This window comes from Mirounga angustirostris, unplaced genomic scaffold, assembly GCF_029215605.1.
Source record: "Mirounga angustirostris isolate CCGP_5_RB_7025 unplaced genomic scaffold, mMirAng1.0.hap1 SCAF_1, whole genome shotgun sequence".
Classification (NCBI taxonomy): Eukaryota; Metazoa; Chordata; class Mammalia; order Carnivora; family Phocidae; genus Mirounga; species Mirounga angustirostris.
Window position 1 is genome coordinate 159,224,733 of NW_026991709.1, and position 23,410 is coordinate 159,248,142.

A 23,410-nucleotide genomic window follows, 5' to 3' on the forward strand; every position below is an offset into this window, starting at 1 on the left:
TGAATAGGAGTTTTTCCCGGGCAGACAAGGAGGGAAACTTCATTGCAGACTAAGGAAATCGGTGGCTGTCGGGGTCGCTGGGGAAGGTTTTCTGGACCGGGACTTGAAAGATAGACAGACTTGGAGCGGCAGAAAGGATTAAGGTGGTGAGCGTGGCACACGCATGGACAGGGACGGAGAAATGAACCTGGCACGTGTCAGGGGTCTGGAGTCAAGCAGGAACCACAGGGTGGTTCCAGAGCAGGGACTGTAGCCTGAGAAGGTCCCTGCATCCCCAACAGGAGCTGGCCCGGAGCTGGCCCGGAGCTACCTCTCAGAGGTCCAGGAGGACCTCAGTCCATCACTAGAGGACGGACGGCTGCCTTGGGCACCTTGCCCATATGGTGTCTGTGTGGGTTCCCCCAGGGAACCTGAGGACCCGGGGCCCACCCATGGGTAGTCGCAAAAGCCCGAGCAGCGTAGCATGGCTAGTCCCCAACCAGGAGCTGGTCACCAGGTCTGAATCTCGCTGGGAACTTTCCTCACCACAGTGGGACCTTTAGCTCTTTCCCTTAGCTCCAGTTTCCTTAACAAAACCTCCAGCTGCAGGGTAACTGTGAAGAACCAAGGGTAGGAGGATGCCAAGTTCCCAAGGCAGGTCCTGATAGTCGCTGACATTTATCTGACACCTGCTTTTCGAAGAGCTCTATCAATCTGTTTAGTCTGCACAAGAGCCCCGTGTGGCAGATCCAGTGCTAGTCCACGTGCCAGATGAGGAAACTGAGGCAGGCAGGGTTATACACAGTCAGTGAGTGTGGGAGCCGGGATCTGAGCCGTGACCAGCTGGCTCCAGCATCCAGGCTGTCACCCACCACGCCCTTCATGCTGGTGCCAAGTGTCTTCATCACTCCCAAGTCGAATTTGGCTACCCTCAATAGAGGCACTCTGTGCCAGAGCACAGGCCACCAACTGGCAAAAGCAAGCCCAGCTGGCAGAAACGCCGGGGCCTCCTCCGGGAGGGGAGAGGTGTGCATTTCCTGGGCGGGGGCGCCCTCTGCTGGCGGAGGCCTCAGAGTCCCCACCGGCCTCGGAGGGTCTTGGAGCATGAGGAAGCGCGTCCAACCTGGCCCACACTCAGCTGCCCCACTTGGTCAAGGGGAAACCAAGGCCCTGAAAATGGAGCAGTAACCTTGTCCAGGGCCACAGAACAGTCCATGGAAGAACTGCAGGAAGAAGCCAGACTTATGTCTAGCAGCTGGCCTGTGGGGTGAAGTGGGACACCAGCATTTACTGAGCACCTGCTGTGTTCTCTGTGCACCTGGTCTCCCATGACCCCTATTATAGAAAAAATTATTCATCGCACTCACTAAAGACAGCAGGAAAGACTTTAGGCAGGGGGCCACTGCAGTGAGGCCTTGTGGTGGGGAAGTGATGGGGCTCGACCCTGAATACAACAAAGAAAGGGGAATTTATGGGGCAGGGGGTGTCAGTGGATGGCAATGAGGAAAGGGAAATATCGGGCCAAGGGGGGTTTCTTGCTCAAGGACATGGCTGGGACATGCTGGCGGTGAGGAGCCTGGTCAGATTTGTAAGGTGGAGGATTCTAGCTAAAACTGGATGTTGCAGGGGTACCCGACCAGCTCAGTGGGTGGAGCATGCAACTCTTGATCTGAGCTGTGAGGTTGAGCCCCACGTTGGGTGTAGAGAGTACTTAAAAAAAAAAAATCTTGGGCGCCTGGGTGGCCCAGTTGGTTAAGCGACTGCCTTCGGCTCAGATCATGATCCTGGAGTCCCGGGGTCGAGTCCCGCATCGGGCTCCCTGCTCGGCGGGGAGTCTGCTTCTCCCTCTGACCCTCCTCCTTCTCATGCTCTCTGTCTCTCATTCTCTCTCTCTCAAATAAATAAATAAAATCTTTAAAAAAAAATCTTTTTAAAAAATAATAAAATAGGATGCTGCAGAGGAACACAGAAGCCACAAAGTCAAGGCCTAGTTGAGAAGAGACTTCAGAGGAGCCCATTTGGTCAAGGAGAGTCTTCGTCACCCCTATGGCAACCCTAGGATGATCCCATTCTACAGATGAGACCCAAGGCTCAATGCCAGGCTGATTCCAAAGCCACCCTGCGGGCCAGCCTCCCAGGGAACTGCACCTTAATGGCCCCTGTGTTCCACGGGGTCCAGTGGAGGGTGGCATAAGGCAAAAGGGACTCAGTTTCTCCTCTGAAATAGGAGCTGAATTAGATGGGTGTTTGCCAGCATTCAAACCCCACCTTCACACCCTATGCCATATGCTCTAGTCTCATAATCTGTGTTCCCACAGTAACAACAGACCCCACCTCATGACCACTGTGGGTCCACGCCCGGCCCCTGCCAGTTCATTTGGGCCTACCAACAACAACGGTTCTCAGACTTAGAAATTAATATTGCCCCATCTTATGGATGGGGAAATCGAGGTCAGAGCACTTGAGTACCTTGCTCAGTCACACTGCTCAGGAGTGGTGAAGCTAGCAGTTCCACCCCAGGGGCCTGCCAGGAGGCCACCTCCTCCCCTCAGGTTGGTCTCACAGTCTCACTTAGTTGGTTTTTCGTTTGCTTGTTTAAGATTTTATTTATTTAATTGACAGAGAGAGAAAGAACGTACAAGCACGGGGAGCAGCAGGCAGAGGAAGAAACAGGCTCCCCGCTGAATGTGGGACTCGATCCCAAAGGCAGATGCTTAGCCAGCTGAGCCACCCAGGCGTCCCCTAGTCTCACTTAGTTGTTTGTTTGTTTGTTTTAAGATTTTATTTATTTATTTGACAGAGAGAGACACAGCGAGAGGGGGAACACAAGCAGGGGGAAGGGGAGAGGGAGAAGCAGGCTCCCCGCCGAGCAGGGAGCCCGATGCGGGACTCGATCCCAGGACCCTGGGATCATGACCTGAGCCAAAGGCAGACGCTTAATGACTGAGCCATCCAGGTGCCCCTAGTCTCACTTAGTTTTAATGAAACTTTGTAATCTACCATTTCACTGGCCTAAATAAAATGTACTGTGAAAAACAAATAGAATGTAAATCAAATAATGGGACTCCATTCGGCTACACAGAGTGGTGAGCGGGAAGCCTGGCATTTGCAAGCAGCTCTGTCTTCCTGAGATTACATGTTCAGGGCTGTGAGACCCAGGGCGGCCCCACCTGGCTGCTTCTTCCCCACCTGCCTCCTCAGTCAGTTTGTCCCACCTTGCCCAGGGAACTGCACTCCCTATTGGCTCCAACAGTGGGTATGCTGCTCTCTGGGGACACTGACACCTCGGAGCAGACTGCAGCTCTACACCAGGGCTCCCGTCTTGACCAGTCCGGGCGCAACCCCAGCACTGTGTGGGTTCCACCACATACCCCCTGTTCTGCAACCAGACTTGCCCAGTGGTTGTGCGGCCCCAGGAGAGTCACTTGTCTCTGGCTTCCAGTCCTTGCGGTAAATGGAAATGAATTACACCCACCTGCCAGGTTTGCTGTAGGGACTAAACAGAACCCTGGACAAAGTATCAAAACAGGGAGACACCACATGCACCCCAATGTTTATAGCAGCAATGTCCACAATAGACAAACTATGGAAAGAGCCCAGATGTCCATCGACAGATGAATGGATAAAGATGTGGTGTGTATATATATATATATATATCCACAATGGAATATCACTCAGCCATCAGAAAGGATGAATACTTACCATTTACATCAACATGGATGGAACTGGAGGGTATTATGCTAAGTGAAATAAGTCACTCAGAGAAAGACAAGTATATGATTTTACTCATCTGTGGAATTTAAGAAACAAAACAGATGAACATAGTGGAAGGGAAGGAAAAATAAATAAGACAGAAACAGAGAAGGAGACAAACCATAAGAAACTTAACTCTAGGAGACAAACTGAGGGTTGCTGGAAGAGAGGTTGGTGGGGGGATGGTGTAACTGGGTGACGGGCATTAAGGAGGGCACTTGATGCAATGAGCACTGGGTGTTATAAGCAACTGAGGAATCACTAAACTCTACCTCTGAAACTGATAAAAAAAAAAAAAAAACAGGGTGACACCACTGGTGGCGGGGGGGGCACATTGGTGGCCATCCCTGCAGAGCCTGTGACCTGCCAGTCCTCCCACCCCAGCTCCTTTGGCCAGTCCTCCTCCCTGCAGCTTCCTTTGGGATCTATCTTTGGGAAGATGGACGTGTGGGTGTCCAGCACTGGGAATGGGGGGTAGGACATGAGGGAAGATGAGGGGTGTGGGCATCCATCACAGGGGTGGGGAGTGGGACATGAGGGAAGATGGGGCTGTGGGTGTCCACCACTGGAGGTTGGGGGGTGAGACATGAGGGAACATGGGGGATGTGGGCATCCATCACTGAGGGTGGAGGGTTGAGAAGTGGAGGACACACAGTGAAATAATCTGGGATAGAACACTGTGGATATACAAACAGCTACATGGATAGACCCCAAAAATTGAGCCAAGTGAGATCAACAAGAATCAGAGTATGATCTAGAGCCAGTGGACACACCTGCATGAAGACACACCACACGCTTTACCAAGACACATACATATCTGAGGATGTGCACTCTACACGGTGGGGTTGTCCACAGGGACAGGGGATGGGAAGAGGGGTCAGGATGAAGATACTGTGCGGAGAGAGGCCATGTGTCCCAAACTGAGAAAAAGATACAAGTAGAAAAGATTAATGATAGAATGCCCAGCACAGAAGCCAGCCTATCAGGCCCTGGTTAAGGCCTAAGTATCTGTGTCCATGTCCATCAGATGGGAGCCTCGGGTAGGAGGGCTATCTGTGCTGAGCCCACAGTAGGTGACTGTGGGTCCTGAGTAACAGGTGGGCAGCGCCCCTAGAATCACAGGACAGCCACGCTAGGATGGGCCTTCAAGACCAGCTCTGCCAACATCTGCAATCCACAAGCCCTCAAAACCCTCCCCCTGACACACACACAGTGAATCACAAGGGCTATGTATTAAGCACACACATTCTTTGTGCTGGGATATTTACTTACGTAGGTTTCATCCTCATAACACAGGTATCATTTAGCCCTCTGTTTAGGTGGAAACGTAAGTGACTTGCAAAACCAAGAACAATTCCGGGTAGGTCTGATTCCACCCTCTTCCAGCTGCCTCAGGAATAGACACATACACACACACACACACACACACACGGGTCACAGCCTGACAGAACACCTTCCTGGAGCTGCCTCTTCCCCTCCCACACCTCGGGTGTGCACAGATACCCCATCACAGACCTCACGCCCCAAATCGCCCCTCTCTAGCTCTGCGAAGTTCAAACAGGTCTCCTCCTCAGGACCCGATCTCCATCCCTGACAACACTCCCCGCCCCCCCACCATGCTCCTGGAGTCCCTCACCTGGGTCTCCAGGGGTGCACCTGGTCTCCTGCCCAGCTCCCTCCTGGCTCTGAGCACCCTGCTCTGGTGATGAGGCCTCAGAAGCAGGGAAACCTGGCTTTCTGGAAGAGTTCCGGGAGCCAGTGGGTGAGAGGCGGTGCCCTCATGTTCCTGCAACACTCCGTCACTGCGTGCACAGACCTAGCTTCACTGCAGGCCTTGTGCTGGCCACAAGACCCAGGGCCCGCCCTGGCCTCAGCCCGGTGGCCGGGGTGGCCAGGCCCGAAGGGGCATGGGTCAGAGTCACAGGCGCAGGGCCGAGACTGAGTACAGACAGATTGGTGCCCCCCAGAGAGAAGCCCATGTGAGCTGGGACTGAGGAGGGGGTGGCACAACCGTGTGATGCGATGGTGCGCGTGACAGCCCCACGCAGAGGGCCGGAGGGTGCAAACGAGTGTTTCTGCTCACGCGGGGGCCCGTGGAGTGGCCTGTGTGCCCCAAAGGAGAGAGTCGGAGGGTGAGAAGACAAGGCCCAGAGAGCCAGGCCTGCCTGCTGTGCCCCCTGGGCTACAAAGTGAGGTAAGAGCACCCGCCCACAGCGGCCGAGGGCTAACAGAGGCGACACACGTGCCCCGAGTGCCGGCTGCTGTCATGACCCTGGCCGTGGCCTTCTAAGGTTGTGCGGGCGGAGATTTGCCCATTCCCCACCTAGCATCTGGCACCTGTGACTCGGCCCAGCAGCAGGTAAGCACGTTCACACGTCCCCCTGTGAGTCTTGTGAGAACCCGAGGAGGGGGTGGAGTGGTGTGCCCAACCCTGATGACCACATGCCTGGGGGGGGGTGTGCCCTCTCTGCCCGCCATGAGGGTCCACAGGAGGCAGAGACAGAGAGAAAGCCTCCAGCCTGCTCACGCAGGTCATGCAGGCACAGGATCTGCTCTGCTCGCCTCCAGAGCTCAATAAGGCAACAAGGAACCAAGCCCAGCACTGGGAAGAAGCCAGAAGGGGGGTGGGGGGGGACTTCCGTGCCTACCTCCTCAACTGAGGCTCCTCCCTGCCTGAAGGGCACCAGCATCCTTAAGAGTCCATGCTAGAAGGGCCCTCAGACATCTGTCATCGTACAAGAAGACTTGAGTCCCAGAGGGGAAAGGGACTTGTCCGAGGTGGCCCAGTGGCTGGCTGCAGATCTGGGACCCAGCATCCATGCCCAGGGCCTCAACCCAGTGCACTGGGGGACCCCCGTCTGCACCCAAACCAATGAGTAATGGGCGCTTATAAAGGCACTTTGTAAACAGCTGAGCTCTCTGACAAAAGGGTTACGCTGATCATTCTAGTACCTGTGGAAGAAAGAGACTCCATTCCTTGAGCCACTGCTGTGGAAGGGTGTCACTGTGCCATGTCACTTGGTCCTTCCAGACCTCCCATCATACGGTCCCCAATCTCCAAGCGAGCAAGGTGAGGCTGGAGAACAAGCCAGGTCTCAAGTGGGTCACACCCCGCAGTCAGGAGCCTGGCCTGGGTAATGACCACACCCTGATGCAAAGGGCTGGGGAAGACAAGGAGGGCTTACGGCCTCCAGGAGAGGGAGCCAGCAGCTGAGGATGTGGGCTGCCCTGGGAGGGAAGGGGTGTCGTGTTAGGAGGTTCTGCAGCCGCCAGGGCCAGGTTGGGCCAGGTCGGGGTGGGGCGGGACGGGGAGGAAAGAGGCAGCCAGACTTCCGGCATTCACTCAGCCTTGCAGCCCACGCTCTGCCATGCCACCCCCCAGAGCTCCTGGCTTCCTCAGTTCCCAGCCCAGCTGTCTCCTTCCCGGGATCCCTCCCAGCCCTTCAGACTAAATCCATTTATCACAGCACCGTGTTTTGTCCTTCCTAGCATCCATCACTACCTGCAAACATTTATTTTCTAGTTCCTTTCTAAAGGTCACACGAGACGGTGCCCTCCTTACCGTGTCCCCAGTGCCTTCCAGGCACAGTGTCTGACACATAGTAAAGATGTTTGTTAAGTGAATCACAGGCACTGACGTGATGCCTTCTCGACTCTGCTCACAGTGAGCGCTCAGTCTAGGGAGGCAAGCAGTCCACTGCACCTCAGAGAGCATTACCAAATTCCCAGGGGGGATAAGGAAGGCCACCCAGGAGGCAAAGCTTGAACTGTTCCTCTGAGGTGCTGGTGGGAGGCACAGCCAATGGCTCAGAGATCTCCCTGGTCTGTCCCTTCAGCCCTCAGTCCTGTCCAGTCCTGCTCTTGGGGCTCCCTCTCCTGGATCTGCAACCTTTCTCTCCCCGTGACCTCTTTCCTCCCCTCAGCATTTAAATGGGCTCCTGTCTTCCTCATCTTCAAACGAATCTTTCTGGATTTCATCTCCTGCATGGAAGTCAAAACTGGGCACTAGAAACTGGGCTCCTCCTCTCCATCACCTCCGACATGCAAATTCTTCAGGCCCCGTTATTACTCCCCATAACTACGCCCCCATTCTGTCTGCTTCTTCCGGTGCCCAGTACTACTACTGTTGTGTTCACTTCTGTGTCCCCTGCATTTCCTTCTGGGCCTGCCACAGAAAACATGGAACCAGTGACCTGAGGGAGGCCAGGAATTTAGAAGGCTGGGTCGGATCGCATGATGGGAGGATTGGCCACGGTAGGGGAGAGGCTCTGGGTCGGGTCTAGCCCAGTCTGAAGGTTCCCTCTTCCCTCCCTGTCATCTCCCAAGCCTGTCCAAGCAGGGTACAGACAAGTCCCTAGATCCCAGGCCAGAGTCCCAGAGTCCAGCCCAGCTTCAAAATGGCGCCGGGGCCTGGTTCAAGGCAGCAGGCCTGTGCGGAGGCCATGGGCCCTGGGGTGCGCTTGGGGGCGTTTCCTGTCTGGGCCTGCGGCCCCCAACCGCTGGCAGCGCGGTTTCCGGCGGGGCTGCGGCCAGGGCCTGCACTATCAGCTCGGCACCAGACGCCCGGTCAGGATACTTGTGGTGAAACTGTGAGGGTGCACTCAGTCCTTTGGGGTTTTCTCCCATGTCAGCCTCCAAGACAAATGAAGGAGACAAAGTGACATCCAGCCCTTCTTCAGCCATGTTTTCCCCCTTCTGAGCCAGGGGCCGGGCTGTAGGCAGCAGCTGCCCAGGGCTGGGGGACTGCCACCCAACCACCTATGGCTGCAGGGGCAGCTCGAAGCTGCGGCAGCGGAGGCCAGGGCCAGGCCACTGGGATCAGGAGTCTTGGGCAGGGCTGGACAAATGGGATTGGCCTGGGGGTCTGAACAGTGGTGGGGAAGCCCCCGGTGAGCACTCCTCTCCACCTGCCAAGACGGCCTTGGAGTGGGCAGACTGGGCCTGAGACCAAATGAAAGGCATCTCATCCTATACTGGCGGGGCGGGGGCGGGTACTATGCCTGGGCCAAGGCTCCACCCTCAGGACCCCACTTCACTGCACCCCAGGACTTACAAGGAGGAAACTGAAGCCCTGTCTGCCACGGAAATCAAGGACCAGAGAGGCAGAGGGCTGTCCATGGACTAAGATGCTATGCCCCTGAGCTAGGAATATGAGGAGCGGGGGGAAGGAGAGTGGGATGCCTCACCTGTGGTCCCCAGCCCTGATGCTGGGTGAGCCATGGGCTCTGGCCCCCAAACCCTACAGGACATCTGGGAGCCCAAGTCCTCAATGCCCTCTGGCAGCAGCACGGCCCCCTTGCGCAACAACCCCAGACCCAGTTCTAGCCCAGGCCAGGGCTGTGGTTCCCGACCCACACCCCTAGATGGCGCCATAGCCAGAGCATTAGCTTTGGGGAATGTCAGAGCTGCCCTGCCCTTCAAGTGGCTGCAGCCCCGCACATGCGCTGCTCTTCTAGCCCAGCTGGCCCTCTGCGCCTGTGCATTCGGTCTTACTTCCTGGCACCCCCCAGTGACGTGTCCACAGGTTTCACACTGACACGAGGGCGCAAGCGCAGCAACTTCCCCAGGCCTGCGAGCGGCCCACCAGCCCAGCAGAGAGCGCCCGTCGACACAAACCCTTGGTTCCTGCCAAATTGTCTTTTCCTGCTCCAAAAGTGAGAAAAGATTTAACCAAATGCAAAAGTGCGGGGAGGGCTGAGGAAGAAACTGGCCAAATGGCCTGAGATGGTATCTATCCAGGGTAACCAGGTCCCCGCCCTGAGACACACAGCTGCCGCTGGGCCTTCCTTAGAGAAGCAGAGGCAGCGCAGGGAGGCCAAGGAGAGGGGCAGCCACTGCCGAGCAAGAGGCAATTCCAAGGGAGGGAGGGGAGGCCCAGCTCGGTCCCACCTAGGGGCGCCAGAGGCTGGGTGCGTGTGGCGTCAGGCCATGAGAACACCACTGTCAACTCCCATCAAGTGCCACCTCCACACTTTCCAACCCACGAGGCCAGAACACCCCAAGGACACACCCAGGCTCATGCCAGAAGCACTGACTGGCGAAACGGAAAGAGATTAAGGGATGCAACGAACCAACAGTTAATGCTTAAGGTGCAATTGCCCTATGACCCTTCACGTGTGTTACTCATGTGATCCAGCCTGTGAAGCAGATAAGGGCGCACTGCTCCATTTTACAAATGAGGGAACGGCCTCCCCAGACTCGCCTGAGGTCACAGTAAGTGGCCCCTCTATGCAGTCCATCTGACTGCATGCCCGAGTCTTGAGCCAACGTTCTCCATATCCAAGTCCTCTCCTTCCTTTGGACCCTGGATCTTCCCACTGCCTGAGAAACCTCACCCTGCCCACCTTTTCCTTCCTCTATGTTCAGCCTCTCATTTTCCACCAGACCCGTCCCACTGGCAGTGAACACACTTGGAGTCTCCCTCTGAAAGCCTGCAGCTGCCCGGGTGCCCCCCAGCCTTCCCTCTCACCGCCTGTCTCTGCCACACACCATCCGCATTGCAAGCAAGCCTGGCCCGGCCCCCGCCCCCACCCCCTGGCCCACTGCTCCACCCACACTGTGCTCAAGTCCCTGAAGGACCACTGCAGTGACCTGCTCCCAGCATAGGCTGACCTCTCCCCACCTGCTGCTCCTAAAACCCCCTTCCCTGGGGCCCCGTGACCCCACACGCTCCCACTCCCTTACTTCACGGGCCACTCCACAAGCCGTGTGCAGGGAGCGGGGTGCTCCAAGCAGCCACTGCACTTTGCAGCCATACATTCAGTTCTGCATCTCTTCTTCTCGATACCCTTCCTAGGCACCCTCACCCACCACAGCCTCGACCTCACCATTTCCACAGCCATTCCACAGCGTGTTGACCACCACCCACCTTCATCATTTCCACACCAGGCCCCTTCCTTGAACCCCAAGCCTGAATATCCAGCTGCCCCGACATTCCCAGGCACCTCACCGTGTCTGAAACAGAACCCATCATCATCCTCCTCAAAACTGGTCTTTACAGACCTCTCCGTATTAAATGAATGGTAAACCATCCCTCCACCCACCCTGCCAATATGTCACACACTGTCACACGCCAACCCCAGCATCTAGCTGATACCATGAGGGGACCTTATCGGACGAAACCCCTGCCCCATCGGAGCTAGTTCCAGTGATTACACACATCCCAGCTGCGGTTATAATGTAGAGACAGACTGCAACAAGAGGGCCAGACTGGGTCTGGGAGATCACAGAAGGCCTCCCTGAGCCAATAACTTAAGCTGTTACCTCAAGGGTGGAATTACCTAAGTGAAGACAAGGCACAAACCTCAGGCAGAGAGGAGGGGGAGAAAGCATGGCACTCATTTCACACTGTCCATTCCACCTAAATCTCTCAGCTGTGTCCATCTGGGCACATGGCCATTCTTGCCCAAGGTTTTCTCCCACCCCTATTTATGGCCTTCAGCAGTTCAGTTTGCTCTCAGCCAAAATACAAATCTAAGCATGTCTCACATAGTGGTCGGTCTCCCCTTGATTTTAGGATGAAGCCAAAAGCCTTGTCAGACCTACAAAGCCTGATCTCGCTGGGACTCTCCCACCTCTGCAGCCTATGCTGTACACTTTCCACCTCACTCTCTGGATTCCCTACCGGTCCTCAAGCCCCAGCCTGTCCCAGGACCTTTGCACATGCTATGCCCCTGTCATCTATGTAACTCCTACAGAGCCCAACTCCAAAGTCACTTCCTTAGGGAAACTGCCCGATTCCCCTCTCCACCTAGATCATACTCGCTACTCTCCAATAAATACTGTAGGGAGAACTCTGTCCCTTTTCTCCGTGGGATTGTCACAATTTGTGATTATGAATTTGTGTCTGATCATCTATCTGTCCTCCATAAGAACCACTGTTCTCTTTTTCATCCATCATTGTGTCCTTAAAGCCTAGTACAGCATGTGATGCAGAACAGATAAAAAAGTGTGAGAACAGAGCCCTTGCTCCACTACTCTGTTCGGTGACCTTATGTAGCCCACTTCTACCTCTGTGGGCTCAGTGTTCTAACATGTAAAACAGAGGCAATGCCTGCCATGCAAACTTGCTCTAAGAAGGAAATCCACTATTTAATGAATAAAAAGCACTTGATAAAAGTACCATCAAAGTTAGTATGTTATGACATGTGATTGTCACCAGAACAAATGTTCACAGTCCCTGCTTTATTTTCATTTGGCCACACACGTTTAAAAAAAACAAACATACACTCACAAAATACCCAAACATAGGGAATTAGAAAGACAAAAAACAAGGGGCTTTTGGGCTGAAAGGATATCCTAGGCTTCAGAACAAAACAAAACCAATCAGCTACTGAAAATTTCTTTGTTCAAAACGCAAAGATATTTTGTTTTTAATGGGATTTAATTTTTTTTTTTTTTTAAAGAACCCTTTAAAGATAAAAACTAAGCTTCTTGTGTTGCCTATGGCAGGGTCTGGCTTCACTTCCTTGAAGGCCTTTTGTAAAAATACAGATGCCAGCATTCAGCAGCCTTGATGGTTGCCTTCCCCCCTTCACCTCCAACCTGCCATCTGAAAGTGCAGCACCCTAGGCCCACCCCGATGGTAATTGTCAGGGGCTACAGAGCATCTAGAATGTGGTCGATCTTGGTGACCAACTCCTGCCGCTTTCCAGAGATGAGCTTCTCATTCTCAATGTACGTATCTTTCTTGAGCTTGCCGGCCACCAGCCGCTCGGCTTCCACCGCGGACTTCAGCACCAGCTCCTTGACCTGCGCATCCAGCTTCTGCATCTCGCTCACCTGGCCGAAGCAAGAGCAGGGCAGAGCTTGAGAGTGGTCCTCCCACCCACACTCAGCAGGGCCCACCACCTCCCATGGGCAGAGGGGCTGGCTGTGGAGGGAGACGGGCCTGGCTTCCAATGCCAGCTCCATTTTCTGTACCTTTAAGCTCTGACCTCAGGCCTCAGCTGTACGGGAGGATTGTGAGGATCGAGTGGGAACAGAGGGGCAATCCCCCAGCACAGTGCCAGGCACACAGCAGGTCCTCGAGGTACGTTTATCTTCTTCCCTTTGGCTGGCCAAATTAGGTCCAGGGACTCAGTTGGGCAAGACTAATGGCGGGGGTATGGCAGACAGACTGAATGACTCCCCTGTTATCACCAGCTGGGTGTGAGGCTGAGGGCTTCACAAGACTTCACAATCATAATCATTCAACATTCAACAATTACTGAGTGAGCCACAGTGCTAAGCACAAGTCCAGGCTCTGGAAAACCGCAGTCAAGACAGATGAGGCATCTGGCCTTCAAAAAGCTACCAGGTAATACTCGAGCACATAAGGAGAAGAGTTGCAGAAAGAGGTAGGTGCTATGAAGAACACAGGGTAAGGAGAGGGAGTGCTGCGAGTGGCGTGTGGAGAGGGGGATCATCAGGGCCTCTGAGGGGTACCTCTGAGGAGAAAAGGGGTCTCCTCTTCCTTTATAGGTAACAAGGACTCACTCACAAAGCAGGTCCCAGACAGGGTTCTCAGCACTTTATATGCACTAACTCATTTCACACTCACAACACGGTGAGGTAAGTACTGAGACAAGAAGAAACGGAGGCACAGAAGTTAGGTAACTTGCCCAGGTTGACAAAGTCTGAATCAAATGCCGGATTCTAAGTCTAGGTTCTTCTCAGCACACACAAGCAGCCTGGAGCCTTGCCCAGGCTGGCCTCCGGGACAGGCAGCTGTCGTTCTCAACAGTGCCCATGTGGACAGTGACATGGAGGATAGCAGAGCTTTCCGAACCCAGCCCATAACCAAGACCCCCAAACTTCTCATTCCACTGTAGGGGCTGGCTCCACAGGACAAGCCAACAGTGAGCAACAGCTGCCCGGCATGTGCCCCACCCAGAGCAGCCCCGTGGTGCTCTAAGTGGGGGACAATCCCTGAAGGCATAACAAGGGAGGGCAAAGAGCCAAGGGACTCCGGGACAGCTGACACTTACTTTGTCACACAGGTCAGAGCCCTCTGTCTTCAGCCTGGACTGTAGCAATGCAATCTCACTGGTCAAGGCCTTGTGCTCCGTCTCCAGGCTCTTCTTGCCGCTGTTGAGAGTGGACACATCCCGCGACTGCTTGTACCTATTGACGGTCTCGTCAAAGTGACGGTAGAGACCTATTCTCTTGTTGACCAGGGTCAAGACCTGCTCCGTGATGCAAGCCACCTTCATCCTGGCCTCTGCAGCCGGATCCTGTGGGGGGGGACATCATGAGTGACAACATCCAGGCCTGAGCCTGCTCCAACCTTCACCTCCCAAAGAGTACCCACCACCGGCTGGCTGTGCAAACAAGAAAAGCCATCTTCCTGGAAAGTCAGAGAATCAAACCTTTGCTGACACTAAATCTGAACCAGTTCAGCAAAGGGCAGGACTAGGGACATGAAGATGAAGAAGACATTCACTTCAAAGCCTGGCAGGGCAGAGAGAGGATGGGAGAAAGGATATTAATGCTAGAATACACCATGAAAGGGGGCGCCTGGGTGGCTCAGTTGGTTAAGCGACTGCCTTCGGCTCGGGTCATGATCCTGGAGTCCCAGGATCGAGTCCCGCATCGGGCTCCCTGCTCGGCAGGGAGTCTGCTTCTCCCTCTGACCCTCCCCCCTCTCATGTGCTCTCTCTTTCTCTCTCTCAAATAAATAAATAAAATCTTTAGAATACACCATGAAAGGGATAGGTGAGGTGCTAAAGGAAGAGAAACCTCCGTGCAGGTCAGGGAAGGCTTCCAGGACATTTATTATGTCTCTCTCCTTAAAACCTTCAAGAGTTTCCCAGGGCCTAAAGGATAAAGCCCAAGCTCCTTGCCCTGCCATTCATGACCCTTTAGATGAGGCCCTACCCCCAAATTCTCTTTCATCACATGTCTACTTCAGACAAGTTCTAGCTTGGCAGCTCAAAAGGCCAAATCTGGTCTGCAAATGGTTGATTTGGCCCACAACTGTTTTTTTTTCTCAATAAATTATCAAAGCTTTAAGATCAGGAAATGTATATACAAGAAACTGAGTAAACTGACCCGTTCATTCAGTGAAGTACTCCGCAGCTATACAAAAAATAAATAAATAATAATGAGGAAAAGCTCTATGAACCGTTTTGGGTAACTCTCACAACCTGTTTAGTTTAAAAAAAGGACAAAACATATATACTTGTGCTACCTTTTGTGCAAGAAAGAAGAGGAAATAGGAATTAAAGTATCTGCTTCTTTCTGCAAAATAAATCAGGAAGGATATCCAGAGACTGATAAAATTAGTTATCTACAAGGCAGGGTTTTATAAATTCATAATCAAAATTAAATACAGTGCCACAGGGGAAACTACAATAAAATTCAAACAAATAAATGACCCTAACTATATTTCAAATGAGTTAACACCGGAAAACTCAGCCAATTACCTTGGAACGCAGTACTCTGACAAGATATTCTCAGTCTAGAGACAAAAAGAACTCCTAACAAATCTTGGGACTCTACCTGATACGTCTGGTGTTTCTGGGGCATAAGTGCAACAATTCTGAAACTATTTTGTGTGTTTACAGAATTCAACAAATGAATAAACATACTGACGCTGGGGTCCAGGAGAGAAGGAAAACTGGTGGATGAGAGAGGACAGCAAGAACCCTGTGGCGTCAGACTGGAGGGAGACATCCGTGTTAAATGCTGCTGTAAATACCATACATCTCTCCCCAGCTCTGTCTGCTGAAAGGCCCAGACAGAGCGACACCCAAAAAAGCAATGATCGCACCTAGTTCCCAGATCATGCTCTCTAGGTACCATTTCCACACTGAAAGGAACCAGGGCTGCCTGGAGAAAGTACTGAATATGCCTGAAACATGCTGCTAGGCCTGACAATAAGGAAGTGCTTGAAAAAATGATGAGACATGACCAAAATGGACCAATGTGGGAAAATATGAGCATCAAAATAAGTAATACCAGTGAACAGTAGCCCAGAGTAAGGAAGGAAGCCAGGAGTCCCAACAAGTAACAACCAGCCAACCAGTCAACCAGGAAGAGAAGCTTCTCCTTCCAGCACAATGCCAACAAAAGGAATCACAGTTTTCCAACCACCACACTAACAGCAGATTCAGACAAGAATCAATACTAAATGCTAGGACTAACTGGTGAACGTATATGAGAGTATTTATATAGCCTCAAACAAATCATACATTAATTGCAAAGAGAAAAACAATAACTTTAACATGAAGAAATTAGGCAGACATCAACTTAGCCAAGTAGGGACAGTTAATAACATTCCCAGCACTGGGACCAGCTGACATCCGGTACCCCTGAGGGGATGCACTACAAATACGGCCCCACTTTATAGCATTCTTGCCAAAAATGCAGAATCTCAATTTAATCAGAGAGAAACATATGACACATCTAAGTTAAGGGATATTCTACAAAACCGGTCTCTACACGTCAGATATGTCAAGGTCATTAAAGACAAAGAAAGGCTGAGGAGCTGTTCCAGATAAAAGGAGACAAAGGAAGCGTTACAACTAAATGGGATACATGATCCTCAGCTGGATTCTGGAGGAAGAAAAACAATTGCTAAAAATGTTACAGTCACCGGGACAGTCTGCCAGATCTGAACATAGCTTGCATGTAACAGCATTACAGCGACATGACATTTCCTGAATTTGATCCTTCTACTGTGGTTATGTTAAGAGAATACTCTTGTCCCTAGGCTACGTGCATGCTTTAATACTCAAGGGGGTAAAAGATATAAATGTCTACAACTTACTCTCAAATGGCCCAGGAAAAATAATTATGTATCAAGACAGAAGCCAAATGTCAAGTGCTATGTCTAGGTAAAGAGCATACAATCGTTATTTTTACTATTCTTGCAAAGTTTCCATAAATGTGGAATTATTTTATTTTATTTTTTTTTTTTTTTTTAAGATTTTATTTATTTATTTGACAGAGAGAGACACAGCGAGAGAGGGAACACAAGCAGGGGGAGTGGGAGAGGGAGAAGCAGGCTTCCCGCGGAGCAGGGAGCCCGATGCGGGGCTCGATCCCAGGACCCTGTGATCATGACCTGAGCCGAAGGCAGACGCTTAACGACTGAGCCACCCAGGCGCCCCTGTGGAATTAAAGAAAAGTTTTAAAAAAACAAAAGCAGGGGCCCCTGGCTGGCTCAGTCAGTGGAGCATGTGACTCCTGATCTCAGAGTTTTGAGTTCACGCCCCACATTGGGTGTGGAGCCTACTTAAAATAAAATATAAAAAATAAATTAAAAAAGGAAAGCAGCATTTATAGCTTAAAAAGTGGAACTATTTCATAATAAAACCTACACTCAGACCTTCTGTATGACAAGGCTTGCGAGCAGCTGCCTCACTGGGCAGCCTGTCTACGGAACCAGCCGGATCAACGTCTTTGCCACATGTACCCTACTGCTCCCTATGGGTTCCGCCGAAGCCCTCCCCGCCGCTGCACAAACTGTTCCTTCCAGCTGAATGCCCTTCCCTACTTTATCTGCGGTCACCCTCCTCAGGACAGCCCCGCCATGAAACACACTGCGGCTGCCCTGTTTCCACAGCACGCGCCCACCAGCGGCAACCTGCCTCACGTAACACCACACGCTCTGTGACCACAGCAACAAGAAGAGGGTCTCTCTCTTTACAGTAAGGATGAGCAGAGGCCACAGGCAGGGGAGAGGCTTCTGGGCAACAGGGTTCTGCCTCGGGCTTGTTGAGAGGACCCCTGTGCTCAGTAAAGCTAACGAAACACATTATCAAGGACACGAAACGACTAACAAATGTAGGAAAAAAGCCAAGGGGTACCTTTGTGATGGAAAAGTCCAGCCTGACGTAGATGATGACGGTGAAGAACAAGATGTAGAAAGCAGCCACCACCAACAGTGGCTCCTGCAGCATAAGCACCTTGTTGAACGTGTAGTGCACCTAGGGGAGAAGGGAGAGAACAAGGAGCACCTAGGGGAGAGAACACGGAGGATGGGCTCCCACAGGCCTATGGGGACTCAGACACCCGGGGGCAACAGAGGGGCCTCAGCAGGCCCACGATCATCCAGGCTGCCCCACCCATCCCCAGAGGTGACTGTGCTCAAACCCCTGCAGCCCAAGGACGTAAAGATAAGGACAGGCAAGTCCATGGCCGCCAGGACCCCATACTCTGGGGAGGAAGACACAGAAGGCAGACCAGTGGAGCACTCACCACGATGTCCTGAATGTGCTGTTCCACCAGATTTTTCTTATAGGCAACAATCACAGGGCGGCCAAATGTGTCTAGGTAAGTGTAGTGCAGCTCATCGGGGGCCCGACTGATTTCATAGGGACTGTCAACTTGGATGTTCCTGGACACAGGTAGGAATGAAATACAGCCTAAGACAAACTGCACTGAACAACGAGGTTTATTTAGGGTTGGAGAATTCTAAGGCTCAGGGGGCCTATCAGGGTCACTAAGTTCCCGCTCCACTCTGCTCCCCTCCTGGCACCAGACCTTCCAAGACAGCTGACCCGCTGCCAGAATACCCCGACTACTCGACCACTCTCCTGCTGAGGTAATGACCGTCTCCCTGCTAATGCTCCCTTGTTCTTGCTAGTGCTCACCAGTACTGGCCAGCCCCCGGAGTCACACAGCCCACAGCCCCCCTGTGCACTCCACCCAGCGAGAGCCTCTCGGGGACTTGAAGAGGCCCCTGAGAAGTTACTCCAGAAGTTCCTTCTCCTCACATGACAGAGAACTTTCATAAGGTACAGTGGGACATGTCCCGTTTTTGTTTGCCTGGATCCACTCTCCCTCCTCCAGGTTCTCACGCTCTAGTTTTGCTAAAACTCCCCATCCCCCATAGGAGGAACAATCAAGGTGCCGATCTTTCTGGTGACCAGAGTGGGCACGTGACCCAAGAGAGGCCAAACAGAAGCTCCCCTTTAAGATGAACCTAGAGCGAAGTGACATGGAGACACACATAGGTGTTTGTCCCTCCTGCCGAGGGCAGGTCCCCTGTGAACAACTGTCAGTTTCCACCAAACTGACTCCCAGAGATGTTCTGGCTCTGCAACTTATGCTGCCAATTTACAAGTGACTTACCCTTCCAATGCACTCCTTTCTGCTTAAACTGGCCAAAGACAGCACTCCTGGTTGTAACACCATCAGGACCCCCCTTTCTGAACCTGGTCTAACCAGCCCAGGATAAAATAAAGCCACTGTTCCATTGCTCTTCCACAGCAAAGGGCTCCCTGGCTGTCTTGACTCCGCATTCTGTCCTGTTGCAGATCATCCCATCCCCTTTGGATGCTGCAGCTGTCATACAGAGGCATTCTGTCTGGGGAATGTATTTCATAAATAAACCTTGTGCCCTCATTTGAGTCTAACTTTTCTGCTTAAACTCCAGTCAGAAAGTCCCTACAGACCTCTCAGTCAAAGCTATGTGCTGAGTACCTAGTCAGCACCCCCAAAACATAGCTTCCCCTTGAGGTACAAGGCCACTACCAGAGAAATGGGAATCAGAGGAAAGGAACAGTCACACTCACTTGGCCCCTTCAGGCAAGATGATCTTCACTGTCAGAGAATCTATCACTTGCTCATCAAACACATGGTCCACGAACCTCATCTTCAGTGCATACTGGTCACCTGAAGAAAGACAAACACGTGCAGGGATGTGAAAAACAGAGGAAATGACACAGGAGCTAGGGGGAAGCACAGGGTACAAACACTCTCACCTTACACAGAGAGGAGTAAAGAGATGCTACCTACAGTTAACGGACTAGGAGATTCTGGGAGACAGAGGCGGTGCCGGCAGCATACTATGGGTCTTCCCCAATTTCTACATAAAGGCAGAGCAACTAGATAGCAAAACCAAAAACCCATGGAGCATTTTTTACAACAAAACTAGGTAAAACAAGGATCTCCACGAACCCCAAAATACAAACGGGGAAGTCACAAAACGCCAACAACACACAACGTGCACATTACTAGTGTCTGTAAAGGAGAAAGCAGAGGGAGGCAACAGGGCAAGTGACAGACCTGAGAAGAGAAGAGCCCCAAACAGGCCACCACACTGACTAGAGAAGGAGGCAAGCCAACTGTAGAAAGCAGCTGGAGCGCCGAGGAGTCCTCCCCTGACCCCACATGGTGGGCAAGCAAAACAGGCCCACGGACCTGTGAGTCTAGAGCAGTCTAGTCCCTAAGAACTTGGAAAAGCCATCAGAGCTCTCCTCCCAGGACAGCACCCTAAGTGGAGGAAAAACTGCCGGAAGAAAATCAAAATACCATACTAAATCAACAGAGAACTGGCAGTTACGGTACCTCCTCCTAAAAATTCACATTAAAAATCAACAGGGGGCCTAGCTGGCTCGGTTGGTTGAGTGACTGCCTTAGGCTCAGGTCATGATCCCAGAGCCCCAGGATCGAGTCCTGCATCAGGTTCCCTGCTTCTCCCTCTGACCCTCCCCTCTCGTGTTCACTCTCTCTAATAAATAAATAAAATCTTTAAAAAAAAAAAAAAAAAAAGAACAACAGAGGGGTGCCTGGCTGGCTCAGTTGATAGAGCATGCAACTCTTGACCTCAAGGTTGTGAGTTTGAGCCCTACATTGAGTGCAGAGCCTACTTAAAAAAAAATTTTTTTTAATTAAAGAAAACTGAGCAACAGAAAAAGGGTACCCCTCACTCTCAGAGTAAGTTATATTTTTAAAAGCTACAAAAAAAAGAGAACATCCCAAGAGAAAATGAAAACATGCCAGAAATTCATGCCACAAAACTAATTAAAATTCCTCCTGCCGGGCACCTGGGTGGCTCAGTCGGCTAAGCATAATACTCTTGGTTTCAGCTCAAGTCATGATCTCAGGATAGTGAGATCGAGCCCCACATCAGGCTCCATGCTGAGCATGGAGCCTGCTTAAGATTCTCTCTCTCCCTCTGCGCCCCCCCCCCACACACACACTCTTTCTCTCTAAAAAACAAACAAAAAAAACTGTTCCCAGTATTTCAAAGCAAACTAAAGGTACTATAAAAATGACACAAGTCGGGCGCCTGGGTGGCTCAGACGGTCAAGCGTCTGCCTTCGGTTCAGGTCATGATCTCAGGGTCCTGGGATCGAGTCCTGCATCGGGCTCCCTGCTCCTTGGGAGCCTGCTTCTCCCTCTGCCTCTCTCTCTCTCTCTCTCATGAATAAATAAATAAAATCTTTAAAAAAAATAAAAATAAAAATAAAAATAAATAAAAATGACACAAGTCATGAAAGAGCAATATAAACCAGAATTATAGAAATTCAGAAAAGTGACAGAATGCAGGAAAAAATTCAGGAAATTTTTTATGCAGGAAATAAATTTTAGAAAGAAAATAATTGTTTTAGAAACGAAGGATAAGCTAAAATGCAGGAAATAAATTTTAGAAAGAAAATAATTGTTTTAGAAACAAAGGATAAGCTAAAAGGAATAGCAATGAATAAACACAACAGGTAATCTCTTATAATAAAAAGTAAAAAGAAGTAAAGTTTTCAATGAAGGAAAGACTCGAGAAACTGCCAAATATTGAAAATAGGCAAAGACTCAACACGGAAATAAAAGGAGAAAACTTACAAAAAGGTTTCAAAACTGTAAGTTGAAAAAACATAATGCAGACCCAAGAATAGGAACATGGCAACCACTGCCAAAACATGTTCCAGAAAAGTATTAGATTTTAAAGGAAGAATCCCTTTCAATATTTATATAAAAAGACTTATAAAGGGGAAAAATTAGATCATCAGACCTTGACAGTGACATTTTATACCAAAAAAAGTAACGTATTTAAGATATTCAAGGAAAGACGTATGAGCCAGTGATGTTATATTCCTCAAGATACTTACATGCACAAAAGGCACCACCTGTTATCAACTATCAATATGTGAGAACTCATTCCCATAAGCCCTCCCTAAAGAATCTACTAGAGAATGAGCTTCATCAAAATGACTAGAGCTGTCAATGTAAACACTGACAGGGTAAGCATTAACTACAGCTACTATAGAGGTAAGACTAGAGTTAAAAGGGGCGGGCGCCTGGGTGGCTCAGTCGTTGGGTGTCTGCCTTCGGCTCAGGTCATGATCCCAGGGTCCTGGGATCGAGCCCCATATCGGGCTCCCTGCTCTGTAGGAAGCCTGCTTCCCCCTCTCCCATTCCCCCTGCTGTGTTCCCTCTCTCGGTGTGTCTCTCTCTGTGTCAAATAAATAAATAAAATCTTTAAAAAAAATAGAGTTAAAGGGGGCACCCGGGTGGTTCAGTCGGTTAAGCATCTGCCTTTGGCTCAGCTCATGATCCCAGGGTCCTGGGATGGAGCCCCAAGTCGGGATCCCTGCTTCTTGGGCAGTCTGCTTCTCCCTTTCCCTCTGCCTCTGCCCCCGCCCCTGCTCATGCTCGCTCGCTCTCTCAAAATAAATAAATAAAATCTTAAAAAAAGGGGGGGGGAGCATGCTGTGTAATGGCTATTTGTTCTGACAATAGATATACAGTATACACACAGCACACCAAAATGGGGTAGAATGGAGAGGGGATATGCCAAAAATAAACTCTTTTCAGTAATCATATTGGAAGTGGTAGTATGACCATTTTTTATTCTGAGACTGCTGTGTATTAGGCGTGGGATATAACAATTAATGGTGGAATGCTCTCATTCTGTCACCTTCTCTGTTCTTCAGAAAGAGGACTCTCGATATGGAATTAGATACAGATATAACATAGGAGCAAAATCATTACAGTTCACACTATTAAGTAACTATATAAATTCATAATTTTTTTACGCATAGACATAATACACACCTAGCTCTGTTAACTGAAAAGGCCTAGATACTGACCAAACTAAGAACAATATGCATTCCTAGTTCTCAGACTGTGGTCTTAAAACACGTTTTTCCACAAGAAGAATCTAGGGCTTTGAGGAGAAAGGGCTGATTCCAGGTCTGAGACAGAAAACATACAAGCTGGGGGTGCCTGGGTGGCTCAGTCGGTTAAGCATCTGCCTTCAGCTCGGTCATGATCCCAGGGTCCTGGGATCGAGCCCCACATCGGGCTCCCTACTTAGCGGGGAGCCTGCTTCTCCCGCTGCCTGCCGCTCCCCCTGCTTGTGCTCTGTCAAATAAATAAAATCTTAAAAAAAAAAAAAGAAAGAAAGAAAATATATAAGCTGGGCCAAGAATGTCTTTCATAAGACATCAAGGAGGGTAACAGCTTTCAATCTGCAAGAAACACAGAAAACACAGGAATACTGAATTGCACTTTAAGTAAGGAGTCAGCAAAATCCAGACTGTAGGTTACACTACAAGTGGCTCACATTCTTTGATAAACTGTAAAAAAAAAAACAAAAAAAAACAGATGGAGGAGGGGACTATGGATTAATAGAGACTCATAAGACATCAAATTTTTTGAAAAGAGCAAAACTAAAGTAGAGATTCTAAAGACACACACTTGGGTGATAAAACTTAACAAAGTCAAGAAAGTGGTTACTAAAAGTCAGGATGGTAACCACTATTGTGGGGAAGGAAGAGGTACGTGGAGAGCTTTCTGGCTGGCTGGCTCAGTTCAATTTCTGGGCCTGAGTGGTGGTTCTGAGGTGTTCTTACAGACATTTACTGAGCAGTTCTTATAGACATTTACTGAGCACATTTGTTAGTGTGGTTTTTTCTATTTAATTTTCTATCTAAAAGATTTAAAAAAAAAGATGAAGAAAATATGGCAA

The 23,410-nt window shown here is 50.7% G+C and overlaps 1 protein-coding gene across 1 annotated transcript in view; it reads right to left on the reverse strand.

Moving 5' to 3' along the window:
- Window positions 1-11,897: 11,897 nt before the first annotated feature.
- Window positions 11,898-23,410, reverse strand: part of RPN1 (ribophorin I) — a 28,999-nt gene continuing 17,486 nt past the window's right edge. Inside the window, exons 6-10 of the mRNA XM_045904222.1 lie at window positions 19,236-19,335; window positions 17,917-18,055; window positions 17,526-17,645; window positions 13,701-13,946; window positions 11,898-12,513 (exon numbers count right to left, since the gene is read on the reverse strand). Of these exons, the coding sequence (XP_045760178.1) occupies window positions 12,331-12,513; window positions 13,701-13,946; window positions 17,526-17,645; window positions 17,917-18,055; window positions 19,236-19,335 (788 nt within the window). The 3' untranslated portion in view covers window positions 11,898-12,330. The remainder of the gene's footprint in view (window positions 12,514-13,700; window positions 13,947-17,525; window positions 17,646-17,916; window positions 18,056-19,235; window positions 19,336-23,410) is intronic.